Raw genomic sequence first — 19847 nt, 5'->3', positions numbered from 1 at the left:
GGCTTCATATCACGAAGCACTGTAAAGACTAGATACCTTGGCAGGCTGGCAGCAATATGTAATTGTGAATAACCTTTAAAGATTTTTTTTTTTTTTTACTTCTTGCAATGCAGATTATTCGCCAGGGTGTCATTTCTTCTTCAACAACCATTGATCATGTGGAAGTTACTGCCTTTTGCCTTGGTGTGACTCCTCACGTTTTGCAGACAATGCAAAGGCGGAGTACATTAACCTCAAAATAGGGGTTAAAATCAAGTTTGAGCTCTCAATTTTTTTATGTAGATAATTTTGATTACTAAAACATGTAATTGTTAAATTTCCAGTGTCCTACCTATAATTAATTGGGCTGGACAAGTAAAAAACAAACAAGTAAAAAAAGTCGTAATGTCTTTGGCCTTAGTAAGGCAGAACTGACCACTCATTTGTGTTCTGTTCATTGTCTCTAAGATAACATTGGTGTCCTGATGACCATGTGTTTTGTGGTAATGCCTTTTTGCCTGTTATATTTAATATTAAAATAATATTGCCCCCTTTGGAAGTTTGCTGCGGTCCTCTAGGGGGCCGTTGAGAGACCCAAGCCCCAGGTTGAGAACCACTGCATTAAATTATCTAAAAGAGAGATTTATGAATAACAAATGGTTTTAGAAAATGTTGATGTGGTCATTCTGAGCATGTCTTTTTATTTAATTCTTTTAAAGCTTTTTTAGCTTGTCAAAAACTGTTAGGTAATTTGTAAGCGTTGTAAACGAGATACAATGAGTGTGTACACTTTTATGCATATCATTTACAAAACATCTAGCCACAAGAGTGATTATAATGATGTGCTGTGTTTCTCATAGATAAACACCTTATAATTGCAATATCAGTTTTGCATATTTTAATGAAGGAACGATGAAATAGGCTTTGATTGACGAGTGGAAATCTGATCCGGCGGAGAACAGTGGCAGCCAATGGGAAGCGGAGCGCCGGCTGTTTCTGAAGGGAGGCCCCTGGAGCAGCAGGCAGCGAGTGTGTGTTGACTTGAGCGCGGAGGAGAGGCACGAGAGCGCTTTTCTCACTCAGTCCGGCGACACATCCATGCATGAATGCGGTGCGATTACTGGGGAGAGTGCTAGCTTTAAGTTCTCCATCACCTTCGAAGCTTCAGTAAAACGTAACTAGAAACAGAAAAAAAAGAGTTTCCAAAAGTCCATTCCCTTCGGAGGATCGGTTCACTGCGTTACGCACGCAGAGTACCGCAAAAGGACATTTGCAACTTTATTTATAAAGTGTCACGGATCTGCTGCATTTATTGTCTGTTTCATAATAGTCAGCATGTAGTCAGTCAAATGAAAGAAATAGCCTATTTATGAATGGAGTTGCTGAAAGCGCTCGAGCGCGCAGCAGTTCATGTTGCATCTCCAATAAGTCAGTCTCCTCCTTCAAAGGGTGATCGGACGACGCGCTCAGAGTCCACTCGCTGCAGAATGGACGGACTTTACGACCAACAAGTGCCTTTCATAAAATCTCATGTAAGTCTGATGAAGGTAAATTGGTGCTCTCCGTGATTGTAAATATGTATCTGTCCCATAATTGAATGATGACGAGAATCTGCGTTTTTTAAACCGTAACGTGACAGGTCTGTCATCTGTATGTGTGCGATGCTTTACTTCAAGGGAAGCTTCTAGACTGATCTCGAAGACATTAATAACCATTGATAGTTTTAAAGTATTGATTATAATAGCTTTAAACCTTGCTATGGCGAGTCAACCTTCATACATGCCAGAATTGCTATATTTTAAGCTTTTTAACTTCCCCTGTAGAATACATTTAAATTGTGTTAAAACAAGGGAAATTATGTATTTAACTTTTTCCTAAGAAAATTATATTTTCAGTTCCGCTGGTATATTTATGTATAGTTTACTAAAAACAAAAAAAACAAAAATTACACAATGCACAAATGCATTTTACTAAATAATTGTTCCAAAATCAAACTGTTTAATGACAGAAATGAGATGTGACAGTGTGAAGATTAAAAATGTTTATTTTATTTTATTTTATTTTTTTATTTTTATTTTTTTTTACTTTTAAAACTAGGTACGATTAACAAACAGGTCAGTTTTTTGAGACTGGAAAAAAAATTATTAAACGCAATTAAAAACAACAATTAAAAAACAAACAAAACAAATATCTGTTGACTTTCTAACATGTTGGATTATTAAGTCAAAGACTTATTCAACACTTTCCTTGGAAAAAAAAATATTGCCATTAAAATAAAAACCACTGGAGAGTTCATCACGATCATATCTTTTATTCCAGGACATGAAAAACATAGTTTTATATTTCATTTTTAAAGATTCCTAACAAGTCAAAAGTGCCACTAACTAAATCACCTCTCATACATTAGCAGCAAGCGTGATGTGTGAAGGTAAAGCTGTGTGCTGCATGTCTTTCAAAAGCAAACTCAACACCCTCCATCTTCATTTGAGGCATTGATCTGTTGCTTTCTGCTTAGAATCCTCGGGGAAAGACGTCCAACACGAAACCAACGAAGGACAGGAAAAGAAAATTCATTAACTCTGACCTGGCTTTGGACACCGAGGGTAAGCACTCAGGTGTGGGTGAAAAAGACAATGTTCATTTCACGCCTTCTTAACATCTCGCAAAATGCAATATCGCTCATTGCCACCTGCACTCGAGGCTTTAAAATCTCAATCAGCAGCACTCGCCTCGGTCTTCAGAGGGCTTTGAGACCGAAATCGAGATGTGCTGAGGGTCAAAACTCATAATTAAAGCTTTGTACCTGTTGTTTCGCCCTCTCAAACTCTGCTGTCTCTGTTTTTAGAGCTGTTCCAAGATCTCAGTCAACTTCAGGAAACCTGGCTCGCTGAAGGTAAGCTGTGGTCTGTTTACTTCAGTCTCGCTCAAGGTTCTCAGTGGTTGATCGAGCTTTTGTTTCAGAGCTGAAGAGAGTGTGGGGGGAGATTTGGGGGAGGGGAGCAAATATGCCTCGAGTTACAGACCTAATCTGCAGTCCAATTAATGCATCTGTAGCGAAGGCACTTGGTGTGTCATGCATACATTAGTGCTTGAGAAGAGCAGGAGTCTAGAGGGAGACCGAGGAGGTTCTACTTTGAGTGTCATCACAGATTTCCAGAAGAACTTGCAGTCTCGCTCACTCTCTTCTCCTATCGTCCGCTTTTGGCAGGAGCTAAGGCAGACGAGCCTCCAACACTGCCACCTCTCTCTCTCTCTCTCTCTCGGATGCACGCACACGCGCACCTTCTATCCCTCACCCCTTTTCTTTTTGTATCCCTCTCTTTCTCGCCTGATACTTTCCATATTTTAAGTTCTAAGTGCTTTTTTCTTTACTTTTCTTTACTTTTGTAACTCTTTTTGTTAAAGAAATGGATTGATGGTAGATTGCTTCCAGAACTTCAACTTTCACCATTTAGTTTTTTTCCCTCAACTTTTTTTTGGGGGGGTTGTTTTGGATTTTTTTTTGTTTCTCATGGCAAGACATGCTGGTTGTGGTCTAACTCGAACGTGATGCTTCAGGAGTTAAGCGCGAGTGTCTTCCTCCCACCTTGCTTGCAGCACCGACCTTTAGGTTAGTAAATGGTTCATTCTTTGGTTGGTTGTTATTGTGTTTGGAAATATTTAAATGTGATATAAATTTTACATTAATTACAGTGTAACGTAAAAAATAAATAAATGGCAAACTGGCAATTTTGATGTTAAATTGTAAATATTTATTTTTTATAGTTCTAAAAATTTTATGTGAAAAATGGCAAGCTGGCATTTTTTTTTTCTTTTTTAATTTTTTTTTTTTTTTTTGGCTGCAAAAATAGTTTGAGAGGTTTTCAACATATTAACAATGTTGTTGAGGACATGTATACATTAAGGAAATGAACTAAACTGATGATGTGCATGCAATTTCAATGTTTAACTGTTTATCAGTCTTATTATTTGAGTTAACTTTTGTAGTCTTCTAAAAAGGAACAAATATTCGTCGGGGACAATTATACTGTGATGTTTCAATTTTTTTGTAGAATATAAATAAGCTTTGTGGGATTTTATTATTTTTATAAATTAATTTAGGCTGTGCAGAAGTTTAAAGTTGCAAATCATAATAGACATAACAGCCTTTGTCTGTTTATTATAAAAAGCAGTTTGGTTGCAAATCGAAAAAATAAATAAAAAAGCAGTTGGACAGCTGAAAGTCATGCAAAGCAGTTTGTAAAACCAATTCCAGCGCTTTGCATTTGTGAAATCCCAGCTGCCTTTCAGCCTTTGAAATGCATTTGCATGCACTTTGGACAAAAAGAGGAAATGAAGATGTGTGTGTGTCTGTTTTCTGTTAGTGATTGCACTACATCTGGCTTGTGTGAATGAATTTTTCAATGCCACATGAAAGTCAGACTAATGCAACTTAAGTATCTTTTTATTTAACATTATCTCAAATAACTTCACTGAAATATACTTTTTACAGCTGCACTACAGGACATTGTTGTGTGTACTAGTCACGTTTGTGCCAAACATCTGAAATATAAGGAAATGAACTGTTTAATACAGTAGGATTTGCCCATGCACCTGCATAAGGAAAGAGACTCTTCATTTTTTAATAGGCCACTTTCATGTATTCTTTAATATATTAAAAAACGCTTGCAGTATAATTGTGGATTTTAAAATTAAAAGTATGCTTTAGAACAGATTTCGGACTTTACTGTTCTTGTCGTGAGTTTGATTATGCCAAATCCACCCCAGGGCCTCTAAAAGAATAAGACATGACTTAAATATTTTAGTGTATCCGGCAGGGGTAAAAAAAAAGAAAAGTGTGCAGAAGAACAAAAAAAAAAAGAAGAAGTAGTCGCTGCAGTAGATATTAAAGTGAGGAGTACAATTCAACCTGTCTTACATCCATCAGCCGCAGCGCCCAAAGATTTGAGATAAATCACAGATAGATTTAATATATGACTTCCTGTCCATTAGAACCCAAACGAAGAACTAGAAGTTTCATTTCAGAGATTTATTAGCTCAGGTAATTGGAAAGAATACGACGTATGAGCGACGGACAGAATTTCCGGCAGCGTTGACTAAAGAGCTGATGGCTCGTCATTTGACATACATGCCATTTTGGCCAGAGACAGCTGAAAGTCATTTATTACATCGAGAAAACTTTTTTTTTATTATTATTTCATTGTTTTCTAAGGTGACTTTTATCTGATTTCTCTGTATCTTCCTCTTTGTTTGGCAGAGAAGTGATTATGAGTCTCTTTATGTAGTTCCTGGCCTGCACTGTTTGTGTGTTTCTGTTCTTCTCTTTTTTTCTTTAACTGGTGGACATGCACCAACACCTTCGCTAGCCTCAGGAGCAGTGCTGGGATCAGCTGTCCCATTCACAGGTTGACTTATTCACCCCACTGAGAATACTGGCTGCAGCTCAGTCTTTCCCTTCCTCTCACCTTTTCTCTCTTTAACGGATGTTTACGCTACTCTTAATGCACTTGGTCTTTCTTTCTTGTTCATTCTCTCCTGACCTGGTGAGGGGACTGTTTTATATTACTTTGTGTTTGCTTTGGAACCAGCCAGAGAAATGGCGGTGTTATTTCTTGTCGAGTTCAACCAGTAAAGACATCTGCTGCGGTTGTGCTCGACTTGCCTTTTCAAAACACTGACAAATACTGTAAAGATAAACTGGTTCTGATTACCAAACAAATATAGTGATGCATGCTTGGGGGCAGGTTGTCACACTTTTTAGTCAAGTGCATATTTTTTAGTTTTTATTTTTTTTGCTGTTTTTGTTGTTGTTTTTAATTAACGAAAGCCAATTTCTGCATATTCACACACATTTATATTTATTATTTGTGTATTTATATTTTACCCATTATTGCCCAGGAATAAAAGATACAGTTATTCGTAAACATGTGGGCCTCTATGGGCTAAGTTGTCATAGAAAAACCTGCAATTAAGTTTTTTTTTTTTTTGCAAACTTTACAATAAAATGAAGCAGAAAAAATGTAAAAAATAAAATAAAATAAAAAATAATAATAATAATAATATAAAAAGTGCTATTGTTTTGGAGTACAAATATTGTTGTCAATAAATAGTTCTAATTTATATGAATTAAAGCATATGTGAAAACCTGCCCTGACATGTCGTATATTAAAACACTTTTCAGTTACAATATATCTTAATTATACAGTTGTCTCTTGTTTGAATTAGATTTTTGACTTCAAAACCGAAAAAGGTACTAAAGAAAAAAAAACTTATGACAACTACTCTGAAAATAATTTGGTGTTTTTACTCAGAGATTGCTATTAAACTTTGCAAACAATTTCAAAGAAGTAGCAAGTTGTTACATTTTGAAGTAGAAAGACTACTAAAATAGTATTTTCTTGTGAAAATGTACATTTTACAGTGTAGTACGGTGTCATCTATATTTTTCCATTCACGAGCGGTTTTTCAGTTAAACATTCTTCCATATTTACATCATTTATGAATGCATTACAATTTACACAGACGTGAGAAAGCACTGCCCGTTTCCAAAAAGCCGAGCAAAACTTGTTGCCTTACACAAAGCAAATGCTGATTTGTGCGTGTTGCAACTTGTTACTGTTGTTGTGAAAATGAAAATCCAATTTTAGCACAGAGGAATAAATGTGCTAATAGCCCTGTGCAGCAAGGTCTCATGCTCTCCTCTGCCACAGTGCACCTTTGTGTCGAGCTGAACGAGCAATAATCAACAGAACTCTTGCAAGAGTGCAAACGCATGTGATATAAACATGAATGTGCTTAATTGAGCTCCATATGAAGGCTTCATTATTTTAGCATTATTATGAGAGAGGGAAAGGTAGGGGAACGTGCTCTGTTTGGACGGCAGCCGTCGCGGCAGGTACAGGTGCATTCACCAGTGGGGATGTGTCCCAATTAGACAGTGTGAACAATAGGTGTTTTCTCGCTGCATGGCTATCCTTATGAAGACACTGTGTAAAGCACATCTGATCACAAGGCAAGGTGTTTTTCTTTTGGTTTCCTGGTTTGTTTTATTTATTTATTTTTAATTCTCAAATTACTTTAATACACATACGTCAGTGCATTATGTAGCTGGATGTCAAAGCGAACTACTGAGACACATATGGGATGCGTTTCACACGCAAAAGCCTGCTTTGTCCAACAAATTAAGATGAAATTAAATTACTGACATAATTAGAGGATATGTTTTGTCCGTTTTGAACCAATTAATGTCTTTATGGGGTGGTCTGAGAACTTCAGATCATTAGTGTTTCAATTACAGAGGATTATTGGAGGAAATTACTCATTAAAGTGATTATTAGAGTAGAGACTGTGTTAGCTCAGTTTGTTGAAACCAAATATGTTTGTACCCTGGACCGCAAAACCAGTCTTAAGTCGCTGGGGCATATTTGTAGCAATAGACAAAAATAGCCAAAACTACATTTTATGGCTCAAAAATGTTTATTTTTCTTTTATGCCAAAAATCATTAGGATATTAAGTAAAAATCATGTTCCATGGAGATATTTTGTAAATTTCCTACTGTAAATATGTCAAAATTAAATTTTGGATGAGTAACATGCACTGTTAAGAACTTCATTTGGACAACTTTAAAGGCGATTTTCTCAATATTTCGATTTCTTTTGCACCCTCAGATTCCAGATTTTGTATCTAATTGTATCTCGGCCAAATAATGTCCGATCATAACAAACCAATCAATGGAAAGTTAATTTATTCCGCTTTCAGATGATCTATAAATCTTAATTTCGAAAAATAGACCCTTATGACTACTACTACTACACATATAATAACTATGAAGAAAAAAAAATCTTTTTATTTACCATTTTCTCTCTTTTTTTCTTCTCCCAGCTCAAGTTCCTGACAATGATGAGCAGTTTGTTCCAGACTTTCAGAGCGAAAACTGTAAGTGTGGCCTTTTTTTTTTTAACTGTGGCTCAAAATAGTAGCTTATATTTAGCAAAATGTCATCGTTTAGAAAGGCCTGACTAAAAGAAGCGTGTGAAAATTAGCTCACTTTTTCGCTCGTGTTTTCTTTCGCTGCTGTCGTTTCTGTGAATAAACAGAGAGAGAGCGCACGAGCGGCGTGTGTTCTCTAGGTTGTGTACCCTCTCAGCGAGTGCAGCCAGAAGCAATAGGCCTTTAAATGGGCATAGGAAGTAAAGTTGGCGCGCAGTGGTCGTGGCAGAGCCGGTGCCAGTGTCGGAAGTGGCATGGACTGAATGAAGCACAGTGGGGAGCGAGTCCAGCTTATGTCTTAAAGAGGAGCCAAAACAGACTCTGCTACAGAGGATGTAGAGGAGAAGAAGGGGGGCTTTGTCTTTCCCTATACAACTAAAGCTCATTAAGCAAATTAAAAATACTAGTGTTTGCTGATAATCGACTATTGTCCTGTATTCCTTCCTTAGTGTGAGCTAGACTTTATTGTGAGTGTAGTCCATGACAAAAGAGAAATTAAATGTCACTCAAGGAAGCCTTTTTGTTTGCATTTATATGAACATTGTTCTTTATTTTTGTTCTGTATTATTAAGTAAATTTTATTCCGTTCCAAAATGTATATTTAAGCAAAAACGTTGTAACTGCAGGGTGTTAGTTGGCGTTGCCGGCAGAACAGGGGAGGAGAGGAGGGACAGGCAGATGGAGGTAGAGTGAGGGCATCCTGGCCCTCCCATATGGGTCTGAGTCGACCGTGCCAGTGGATCACTTCCGTTTCATGTGGTCCTTTATCACAAAACACCTCGAAATGGGATATACAGGGATAACACAGCCAGAAAATACACCTCTCATACGGCTGCTGCTTCACACTAGACGTGCGTGGCCTGATGCACTGGTTGTTTGTGAAATTATTTGTATCATTTGAAGATTTGAAGTTACTTTTACCATTTAAAAGTTTGGGGACCATTGTTTATTTATTTGTTTTTTAAAGAAATTCATATTTTTAATTAGCAAGGATGCATTAAACTGATGAAAAGTAACAACAAAGTAAAAAAAAAAATAGTTTATTCTATTTCAAGTAAGTTATATTGAATAGTCTATTCATCAAAAAATCCTGAAAAGCAGTAACAACTGTTTTTAAACATTTATAAGGAGAAAATATCAAACTCAAATCAGCATATTTGGCATATGTGACACTCAAGACTGGAATAATACAAATATCTGAAAATGTATTTTTAAAACATTATTGTAATTGTAATAATATTTCACAAAATTACAGTTTTACTGTATTTTTGATCCGAAAAATGCTGCCTTGGTGAGCATTAAAAAAAAATCCTACCGACCCCACATTTTGAATTATATTGTGTATACTTTTATTTTAAATGCATTATTAATTGTTAAGAGAATCGTGTGTGTTACTGTAAAAATATCAATCGATTTAAACACTAGGATAGTACGGATTTTTTTGGCTGGGTAAGTGTTATCAAACAGTGTTTATATTTGAGATTTTTGTCCTTTTGTAAAGGCCATCATAATTCAAGCCCAGAGTGTTTAAGAAGAAGGTGTGACTGAATCTATTATCAGCGAGTAACAGTCAGCGAAGTGCTGAGAGTGAGAAAGAGAGAAGGGTGAGAAAACGCACGACCATCAGCACAGAAAAAAAGACACAGTTTGACACTTAGAAACAGTTGTGTTTTTACCCAAATGCACTTTCACGTAACACAAGGAGCAGTGAAAATAGTGTTCGGTAACATACATGGAATTTAGGTGGAGGTGCTACATTTAGCTATTGATTCCTGAAAATCAAATCTATAAGAGTGCAGCTTATAATGGAATACTATGGAAATAATTTGTGAAAATTTTGCATAAATTGAGATTCGAGAAATTAATATTTAGCTCTACTCAAGATGTCCTTTTGATTTTATAAGAGATCTTATTCAATGTACCGCAGCTCCTGTTCCTTTATTGCCCACTTCAGTTGACATCTGATGTACTCAGGAGTTTAAATGCATCTCATAAATTGCAAGGATACAACAATCTTTAAGTAAATGTCATAAACGACTTCTTGAAAATGTTGTCCATTAACACCAATCAATGCACGTGTAATTGTTGCAATTCTGGAATGACATCCTGCATGCAAGAGGTCCTGTGATGCTAACAGATTTTGTATCGATTCGTTTACTCGTATTCCTTTGCGTAAAATCAATTATGCCATTTTTTTCTTCGTCTGTCTACGTGCTTCTTAATATGGTCCATCAAGAACGTCTTCTCAAACATAAATTATTCATCCATACTGCTACTTTTAGAATCCACTATCATGAACAACGACACATCCTAACAAGACCATTTCAAATTTCAGAAGAAATCAATTAAGGTTTTTACTTTAGACATTATGATTTGTATTCGTTTTTTTAATTTTTGGTGAATGCATAAAAGAAGGTAAATGTTGTAGGTCACCTTAACTTCACCTGCAAATGCCTTGTGTGAGCAAAAGAATGATTGCAGTTTCAAATACCATTTCTTCTGCATCCTTTGAGTAATGAATATAGTGTTATATTCTTTAGCCATGATTTCATTTTGATGTTCTGTTTAAACATCCATACATTTGTCTCTTTCTCAGTGGCGTTCCACGGGCTGCAGTTGAGGATAAAGAAAGAGCCCCACAGTCCGTGCACTGATCTGGGCTCAGCCTGCAGTCAGGAGAGGCCCTTCAGACTCCACTATGGGGAGAAGTGCCTGTATAACATCAGGTACCCTAATGCAGAAACACATTCAAACAGAATCACACACACACACCACTTGTTCTTCTTTTAAATAATCAAATCGTGTATATAACACCAAGTTATTGCATAGACATGCTAGACTGCTAGACTGTTTGAGAGAAATGTGTGTGAAGCCGTAAGTGTTTTTGCACCAAAGCAGTGAAAATCAATTCTAAACTTTATATTTTCAGCTTTTAGAGCTTAACACTAACACTAACATCACATGGTTTTGCTTGCAAATTCAGCCTCGGCAGCAGGTGTGAAAGAGTTAAATAGGCTGAATATGTCTACATACTGTACATTTGCAATACAGAAATCATTTAACAAATAATTTTTAACCATTATTTGTCAATTAAGAGTGTGTTATTTTCCTAATTACAGATGTTTTGTGAAAAAAAAAAAACTATTTTCTGAATGCAAACGTGGGGTTTGTTAATCACGCTGCTTGTGACGCTGAATTTTCAGGTGTTCAAATAAAGCACTAAGGTGTTAAATTTGGTGTGTATTTCACCTTTTTATATGTGACTAAAGGCTGAATAAAAGCACAGACGTTCATTTGACAGAACAGCCCTAAAGCAGATGGGGTCTTGGCATAGATTTGAGCTAAGAATAGTCTTAAAGATTTATGAGGGAAAAAAGCACAATAATAATAGTTTTCCTTTAGTTATTTACTCAAAGGCAACTGTACAGCAGGTGCTGATCGAAATGATTTAAATGGGATACACCTGAAATTGGAAAGGGGGAACAAAACACAAAAAAGAAACAAGAAATTACGCTACGGTGCATTAAGTGCAATAAATGGCTTTTCCACTTGGACAAGCGTCTACCGCAAACACGGTTGCTTGGTTACAGTCATCTTCCTATTGATTTGATTTGAAATTTATGACATTTGACTTGTTTTATTTCGCTGGAGGAGCCAACCTGCCCTCATATTGCAGATGGCACTCAAGCTGAACCTACAACCTCTGTGATGATGTTCTCTTCAGAGGTGCTTTGGAGATTGTCAAGCCCCATAGAAGCCTGTTCCTTCCTTGTCTTTTAATGTTTCTGAATGGAGTGTAATTGCTTTAAGGTTTATATCTGACAAGATATCTGATGGTTTCTCTTTGGTACCCTGTCGATTGTGGGATGTGAGGGGTGGAGAGCCAGTAGCTGTATGGCTAGGGATAGATGATGGGAATTGTGGGAATTTTTTTATTGTTAGATTATGGAACATGGAAAAAAACATTAAATAGTTTCTAAAAAAATCTTAAGCAGCACTGTTGTTTTCAACATTGATATTATTTTGGCTATAATGTTTTGTGCATTTATTTATTTTTCATTAAAAACGTAATTCAGAAGATATACATAAAATTTTGAATTTTGAAATACGCGTTTAGCATGCATTATACAGTATTCTGCAGACAAAAGCTTTAACATTCATTTTTTTTTAATTTAAGTCTAGCACAGTCTAATGATCTCAGCAGCCTGAAAGGCCCTCAGGAAAGACTAACTTAAACTGCTCTTGTTCCCTGGTGTCTCCAGTGCCTACGAGCAGAAGCATCCCTCGGGAATGAAGGCCTCCAGCCCAGTGTCTACCCCCTGCAGCACGCCCGTGTCCCCTGGCCAGCATGGGTCTCCCACAGCCGCCCCCACCCCGAAACCAGACAGGACATACCCTCACCTCGCACCGCCACAGCCCCTCCCTGACAGTGCTTATCCCATGGACCACAGGTACTGCCAATTACCAAAACACTTCTGACAGACAGACAGATATATTTACATTTATGCATTTAGCAGACGCTTTTATCCAGAGTGAATTACAGTGCATTCGGGCTACACATATTTTTACCAGTATGTTATTCCCTGGGAATTGAACCCATTACCTTTAGTGCTGCTAACGCAATGCTCTACCACTGAGAGACAGAGAGACAGACAGACAGACAGAAAGACAGATCATGTGTGAGACTTATTCTATACAGTGTTTTGTTCAGATTTCGGCGGCAGTTGTCAGAGCCATGTCATTCCTTCCCCTCTCCTTCAATGTCGCGGGACGGACGGCCCATGTATCACAGACAGATGTCGGAACCCAGCATCCCCTTCCCTCCTCAGGGGTTCAAGCAGGAGTACGGCGACCCCCTCTTCGAACATCCGGCCATGGTGGGTGTGCAGCTTCCCCAGACGTACACGCACTCCATGATGATCAAACAAGAGCCTCGCGACTTCACCTATGACTCAGGTGAGTTTCGTTTCTATCTGTTTACATATCTGCTAATGCTGACAGAGCAGTATACTGCTTGATCTGTAACGTTTCTGCAAAATATTAAGCCGCTCAACTGTTTTCAATATTGATAATAAAAGGAAATGTATATTGAGCTCCAAGTCAGCATATTAGAATGGTTTCTGAAGAATCATGAGACACTAAAGACTAGTTATGACTGCTGAAAATTAAGCTTTGCCATCACAGGAAAAAATATTTATATATATATAAATTACAATAGAAAATGTTTTAAATTCTAAAAAATTGCTTTTTTTTTTTATGTACTTTGTGCTAATAAATGCAGCCACTTTCAAAAACATGAACAGACCCTAAAATAATTAAACAGAAAAATAAATAAATAGATTTTAATAAATAGGTGAGATGTTTTATAAAAAAAATTAATGCATGCCTTATAATGGTATGGAGACAGTATGTACATAACAGGAAATAGTCTGAACGTCCTTTTTCTGTTGTTTTCTTCTGGGTACACATATGGCCAGATAGCAACTTTTTTAGGGACGAGAGATTAATAGAATTAACGTGTTATTTAGGTCTGATCTCATTTCCTGAGGGCCTGGCTGGAAAAGACAAGGGGGCCCCTAATCTCTCCCCCAGGGACCCCCAGGCTGCCGGCCCAGCTCTGGCATGAATGAAGAGGCTTTTGGTTTTCATTCATAAAAATGGAGGTGGAAGCGGCAGCCTGTCTGGAAAGAATGCAGCACTGTTCTCAGCTGTTTCCTGTTGATTATGTAAATCTGTAAAACACAATCTGAGGATAATAGCAGTAATACCAGGGCCTTTTCTGTTTACTTAATATCAAAGCAACAAATGCTACGAACTGAAATTGATTTATTGTATGTACATACACTATAAATTTCACATTTTATGTTGGCATTACTATCTATAACTTATTGTCTAATTATTAGCTATAAATTAGACACACTAAAAGCCAATAAATAAAGTGATGAGGGCTTCATATGTGTGAGTGATTTGTCTGCATTAGTTCTTTACATCAGTGGAGGAGATCATTGACATGTTTTGCATCCCTCCCAGTCGTTTAGAAGCATTTATTCTGCCTCCTAAAGGAGTTTGTTTGTTGTGAGCTGTGTACGGACTGGGCAGTCAGTGGCTAATTAAATCAGTGGTAATTTCCTCGACAGGCCCATTACTTGAATGAAACCCAGAGAGATCTTTATAGGTCCAAATGAACTGGGTTAGATGTTTTATGGAGCATTCACTTAAACTGTCTTGCTTTGCTTTGATTGAATCCCAGCTCCAACAAACAACGCTACTGACGTGGAGCACTGTGGTTAATCCTCACAAATCTGTTGTCCAGAATGTTTTAACCTACTCTTTTGAATATTAAATGAGATGTTGTGCTGTATACATATTATATATATTGCCTTAAAATGGAAAATAATAAGCAAATAAATGCATACATACACACATGGGTTTTAGCTTTTAGCTGAGCCCATGCATTATTTTTAAAATGCTTGCTTTCTTCTTTTCCAGAAGTGCCTAGCTGTCACTCTGTATATCTTAGACAAGAAGGATATCTGGCCCACAATAACAGAACAGAGGGTAAGTATCCACAGTAATATTTGATCTTATATATTTTATTATTTAAAGTGTCTAATTTGAAGTTGTATTAAATGTATAAAATAAAATCTCAACGTCTTTATTCAATAGGATGTATGTTCGACAAAGTTGCAAGGCACTTCTATGATGACACCTGTGTGGTACCAGAGAAGGTTGAAGGTATGTTTTTATATTTATTTATTTATAAATATGTATTTATATTTTTTAAATTTATTTACTCATTCATCTATCTTTCTAAAACAATATCATTGTGTGTGTTGCCCCTAGGCATTATGAGATTTAATGCTTTTTATAATTTTCCCTCCCCCAGGTGATATAAAGCAGGAGGCGGGGCTGTACCGTGAAGGCCCAACCTATCAGAGACGAGGTTCGCTGCAGCTCTGGCAGTTTTTGGTTGCCCTATTGGATGACCCCTCAAATTCAAACTTCATTGCATGGACTGGCCGGGGCATGGAGTTTAAACTCATTGAGCCTGAGGAGGTACTAACTAGCCTCAATATTACATTTTTCAACCAAGATTTTATCTGTATGTGGCCTATTAAGTGTTATGTTTGGGCTATTTAATAAAAAATATTTTTGGACATTAATAATTTAATTTAAAGTAAGTAATTTATTATAAATAATTCAGCCCTGTAAAACCTGACATGAAATAAAAACATTTTAATTTTTTTTTACATTTAATTTAAAAAACATTTTATTGAGCATTTAGACTTTTTTGTCTAGATTATTATTATTATTTTTTTTTTTTGCTGAATATCATATTTGTTACTGAAGGCTTTTATGGTTGATATATTAAGATATTAAGATATAAGAGAATATATCCCAGCTTATACCTGAAAAAAAAAAAAAAACACTTTTATTCAGATGGCCAAATTGAGCAAATATATAATGCTGCAGTTGCTTTTCAGCTAAATTTTAATCATGCTGATACCATAGAGGCTTTTGAATTTTGTCTATCAAATATGATATGGTCGGCTTTATAGGGTTAAAATAATTTTAGGAGATTACATATTGCCTAAATGCATCGTTATCTGATTATGGTTATGAAATTGAAAGTATCTCAACCCTTTATGCAAGTTTTGATTCCTAGAGAGACTCTTCATTTGTTTGTTCGAAAGTGTCTGTTATGTCCATCCAAAAAACGAAGTATTTCAACATGTCGACTCTCCAAAAGGTCCGAAGTGTTTGGAAAGTGCGGACAGAGATTTGTTTGTGTAAAGTATCAGCAACAGTGGGATTTGTTAGTCCTGTATATATGTGTGTGCGTGTACTGGCGTTGGTCCACCGGGCAGCTGTAGAGAACAGGGGAGTCATTCAATCGTTGGGTTTGGCTGGGCGGGTGCAAGGCGTGAATGAAGCACAACAGAGTGAAAAAGGCCCACAGCGCGGGGCTCTGGGAGAGAGCGGTGGGAGGGAGATTTGAAAAGGAGGGGGCACAGGTGGGGGGTCATGTGGACAGGTGCAGGAACATCTGCCATGATCTGCTGTTTCTAATGAACACATCTCCGACTAGAGGTATGAGTACACGGCTGTGGCCAATGAGAGGACGCCGATTTGTATTTCACCCCTTGACAGGATTCAGCTGCAGATCCGTCAATGCTTTGTTTTTGCTGCCTGTCTAGTTTAGTAATGAGTGGGTGTTAGGTCTTATATTTACGTAATGTTTGGATATATTGCGTTCATTTGTGACAACATAGTTCTTTTGTTTCAAAGGTGGCACGGCGTTGGGGAATACAAAAGAATCGACCTGCTATGAACTACGACAAGCTTAGCCGATCACTGCGCTATTACTATGAAAAAGGCATCATGCAAAAGGTAATGTAGGCTAACAAGCTTAGCTACATCTTCTGACACATACTAAAACTCATCATAACCTCTTTTCAGAATACTTTCATTTTGGCATAAGTTTTCACTTTTTTTCATAATAAGCTGCTTTTTAATTATGATGATGCTAATATGCTAATAAGAAAATGTAAGTGAAGTCTGAATGCCCTCTTGTTCAAAAGGATGCATGGAATTTATTAAAAGTTACAATTAATTACAAATTATATGTATTTAAAATAAATAAACTTTTGTTTATCAAAGAGTATGTTGTATGTTGTCTTTTCACTGTTGAAATGTATAGTAATATTCCGGTTTCCTGATTCAAAGGTGGCAGGTGAAAGATACGTGTATAAGTTTGTCTGCGACCCCGAGGCTTTGTTCTCCATGGCCTTCCCCGACAATCAGCGTCCGGTGCTGAAGACCGACCTGGAGCGGCAGATCAACGAGGAAGACACCGTGCCCTTGTCACACTTCGATGAAAACATGGCGTACATCCAAGAGGGTGGCTACTGTAACCCGCACCCATACAACGAGGGCTACGTCTACTGAAAACTGCTACCGGCCGTTCGAAATCAAAACCAACTTTCAGACTTGTCCCTCGTTTCCTTCAGTCATTCCCCAGGACAAAAGAGAGCACTTTATGGACAGAGGATGATAGCAGTGTGTAAACCTACAAACGTACTGATGTAGTTATTTTAGATGCTCCTTTGGTGATGTTTGTCGCTACTGAAGGGGATGGGGTGTCTCAGCATGCCGTTTTCTCACTGCAAAAGACTCTTGAGGGCAACTGGCCTCTCTTCGGACAGATGTTTTGAACTATTTAGACAAATTAGAGTCTGGAGCACGAGAGTGGAAAAATCCCAACCTCTTTTACCATTGAATCTCTTGGATTGTTCGTGGAACGCTTTGTCATTTTCGCACATTTTCTCAACATTTGCATTTCTCTACCTTGGTGTTAAACTGAGTAAATAATACAGTGTATTACAATGGAAATAAAATCCTTAAAACTCTCCATCTCAAAGTGAGCACATATCTGAACTTATCTGAGTAAATGGCCCACATTATTTCTTGCCCATTCAAGACCCATAAAGTGATGAAATACTTGCACAGTTATAACAAACGACTGATTCGTGTTGTTTGTGGAAGAATATTATATACTAATATTCAAGTTATACCCTTATATATATATTCTCCTATGAATATGTCTTAGAAGAGGGAAGATGCAGGCAATTTTCTCAATGAACAACAGATTTTTAATAAAGATAAAAAAATAAACTGACATGACAGCATGATTTTGTAATACAGTACATGGTGTTTCAAATACTACTCTGATTTTTTTCTTAAGATCTATTTAAATAAAAATCTGTATACTTAAGTTACAATACAGTTTGACTGACACCATACTGTATTTTACTGAATATGACATTTTAACCAAATGCACCTTTATAGAAATCAAACCGTTCTTTTCAGAAAAGTCTTCAGACAGCTTCACGTGTTTCTATGACATCATTCTATGAAAGTTACATTTCTACTATTAGAGTGACAAATTGCATTTTTATTAGGAAAAAAGTGGATGTTGGTCCATTAATCGCTCCCCCATGCCATCATTGAAAATATGAAACGTGTATATTCAGGTTAATGCACCTCAATGCTGCTTTATGTGTAAATTTAAAGTATGATCAGACGGCAGCTATGCCCTGCAGTACGTTAATTTGTTGTTGTTTTTTTTACAAAAAAACGTCAGTGTTTATTGAATGTAAAAAAATATATACATAATTGCAAAGGGAATGGCAATAGCTACACTTCTGTAATAAAATAGTGTTGAAATACAATTGGGTTGTTTTTTAAATGCATTTTTTTATGTGCTTTTTGTCAATCTTTGTCTCATATTTCAATCACAAATGCAGTGTTGTTCCCTAGTAAATGATTTCATTCGGGTTCCAAATCCACAATAAAACTGACAAAAATAGAAGTTATTACTTGAAATTGAAAATACACACACACACACACACACACAAATTAAATGAAAAAGCAAAATGTTGTTTACATTTTCCTTTATTGTTTAATATCTTGACTTTTTGTACTGTGAAATGATACTTACATAAACAAACCATGATACCTTGGTTTATCCAACATATGTTTGAGTGGTGCAGACAAACCGCCATCCTTTATATGCTTATACAAACACTTCATCATCACAACAACACACTGGTAAACAAGCTTGACAACTGTGTCCCATAATATCAAGCACACACTGGCCCAAGGCTGTGGTCAAATTTGTCTGTTAAAACGACCGTCACGGTTACCAAAAAAGCACAAATGACTGTGGTTTATTCAAACATCTCCCATTAAAATCTCATGCAAAACCTCACGGCGCTCGAAGTATGTGGTGGAATAGCGAGGAAGTGTTCTGGAAAGAGAGTTGAAAAGAGGTCAGGGGGAAAAAAGGACCCATGTAAAGTTGGATAATCTCCGTGCTAATCTTGTTAAACAAGTATTTCAATGGGGCTACAGATGTCCTCTTTCTGTTATCTTGTACGCTGAATTGTTCTCAGATCTATTTGAATACTCTACGCCCAGAATAGACCGTTTTTATTTGTTTCGAAATGTACCATGTGAACCTGCATGGAAAAACACTGATTGTTTTTATTTTCACCGCTTCGTTTGTAATCTGTGCTTCTACGTTTGTGACATTAAACCTCTCTAAAATGGTCTTTAACCCATTAACCCAATAAATCATCTATTACCTGTAAGCAAATAACTACTAGATCCATTAGCAAAGTAGCTCCAGCAGTTTAGCTTGATTCTGTCTGTTTGCTTCGAGTCCAGCTCCCTTGCTTAGTTTTACGGCAGGCTGTGTTTACTCATGGGAAATGGTTTGTGTTGTCTGAGTGGTTGTGACACTCACATGTTTGACAAGTGAAATGAGACCAAATGTTCTCCTTGTAGCCGAAACGTCTTTGAAGCACTGGTTTTTAATATGGCGTGTTTACCTACGAAAAGACTCTCAGCCTTCAGCCATCCTAAGCCAAAGTAACTTAGCGGTGAACATAAATCATTCACGAGGTAATTCCAGGGAACAACTGCGCTGGAAACGTGGACTGATATAACGATGACCATTTAAACTGTTAACAGTCACCGAAAATAAACAGCAATTTGAAGTGTTACGCTTGAGCAAATATTTAAGATGGCGAACAAATGTTGTGTCTGTGGTATCTCATATACAACCCATTATAGGTGAGAGCTGTGCACATTTTAGTGTTTAAATGCTAATATTCTCTATTCTCTGATTTTAAGCAGTTAAAATATTTTGGCACTTTTTTCCATTGCATCTGTTGGCATGTATGGAAACACTCTGAACATAGACCTGATTTGCACACCTTTGATAATCGTATGTAGCGAGATGATCAAAGATGGGGGTAGTTGCTGCTGACTCTGGAAAGGATCACGGTGTTGGAACAATAATTGATGCTGAGCT

The 19847-nt window shown here is 36.9% G+C and overlaps 1 protein-coding gene and 1 pseudogene across 6 annotated transcripts; both read left to right on the top strand.

Annotated features, from left to right (window-relative positions):
- The window catches only part of LOC113058915 (diacylglycerol kinase beta-like), a 36364-nt pseudogene extending 35203 nt beyond the window's left edge, over positions 1–1161 (top strand).
- On the top strand, positions 958–18313 carry LOC113058605 (ETS translocation variant 1-like). Of its 6 annotated transcripts, none has more exons than XM_026226642.1 (12): positions 958–1511; positions 2495–2582; positions 2825–2872; positions 7862–7915; positions 10566–10695; positions 12232–12420; positions 12669–12925; positions 14459–14527; positions 14636–14704; positions 14856–15025; positions 16259–16360; positions 16697–16918. In XM_026226642.1, exons 1-12 carry the CDS (start codon positions 1353–1355, stop codon positions 16916–16918), a joined length of 1557 nt encoding a protein of 518 aa, XP_026082427.1. In that variant the 5' UTR covers positions 958–1352. The 6 variants fall into 6 exon arrangements, with proteins under 6 accessions (XP_026082427.1, XP_026082425.1, XP_026082426.1 ...); XM_026226640.1 differs by having other exon boundaries at positions 959–1526; positions 16697–18313; XM_026226641.1 differs by having other exon boundaries at positions 960–1526; positions 12681–12925.
- The last annotated feature ends 1534 nt before the right edge of the window (positions 18314–19847 follow it).

Source organism: Carassius auratus, chromosome 40 (assembly GCF_003368295.1).
Source record: "Carassius auratus strain Wakin chromosome 40, ASM336829v1, whole genome shotgun sequence".
Taxonomy (NCBI): domain Eukaryota; kingdom Metazoa; phylum Chordata; class Actinopteri; order Cypriniformes; family Cyprinidae; genus Carassius; species Carassius auratus.
The sequence above is the reverse complement of the archived record's forward strand: the minus strand, read 5'-3'. Positions and strand labels throughout refer to the sequence as shown.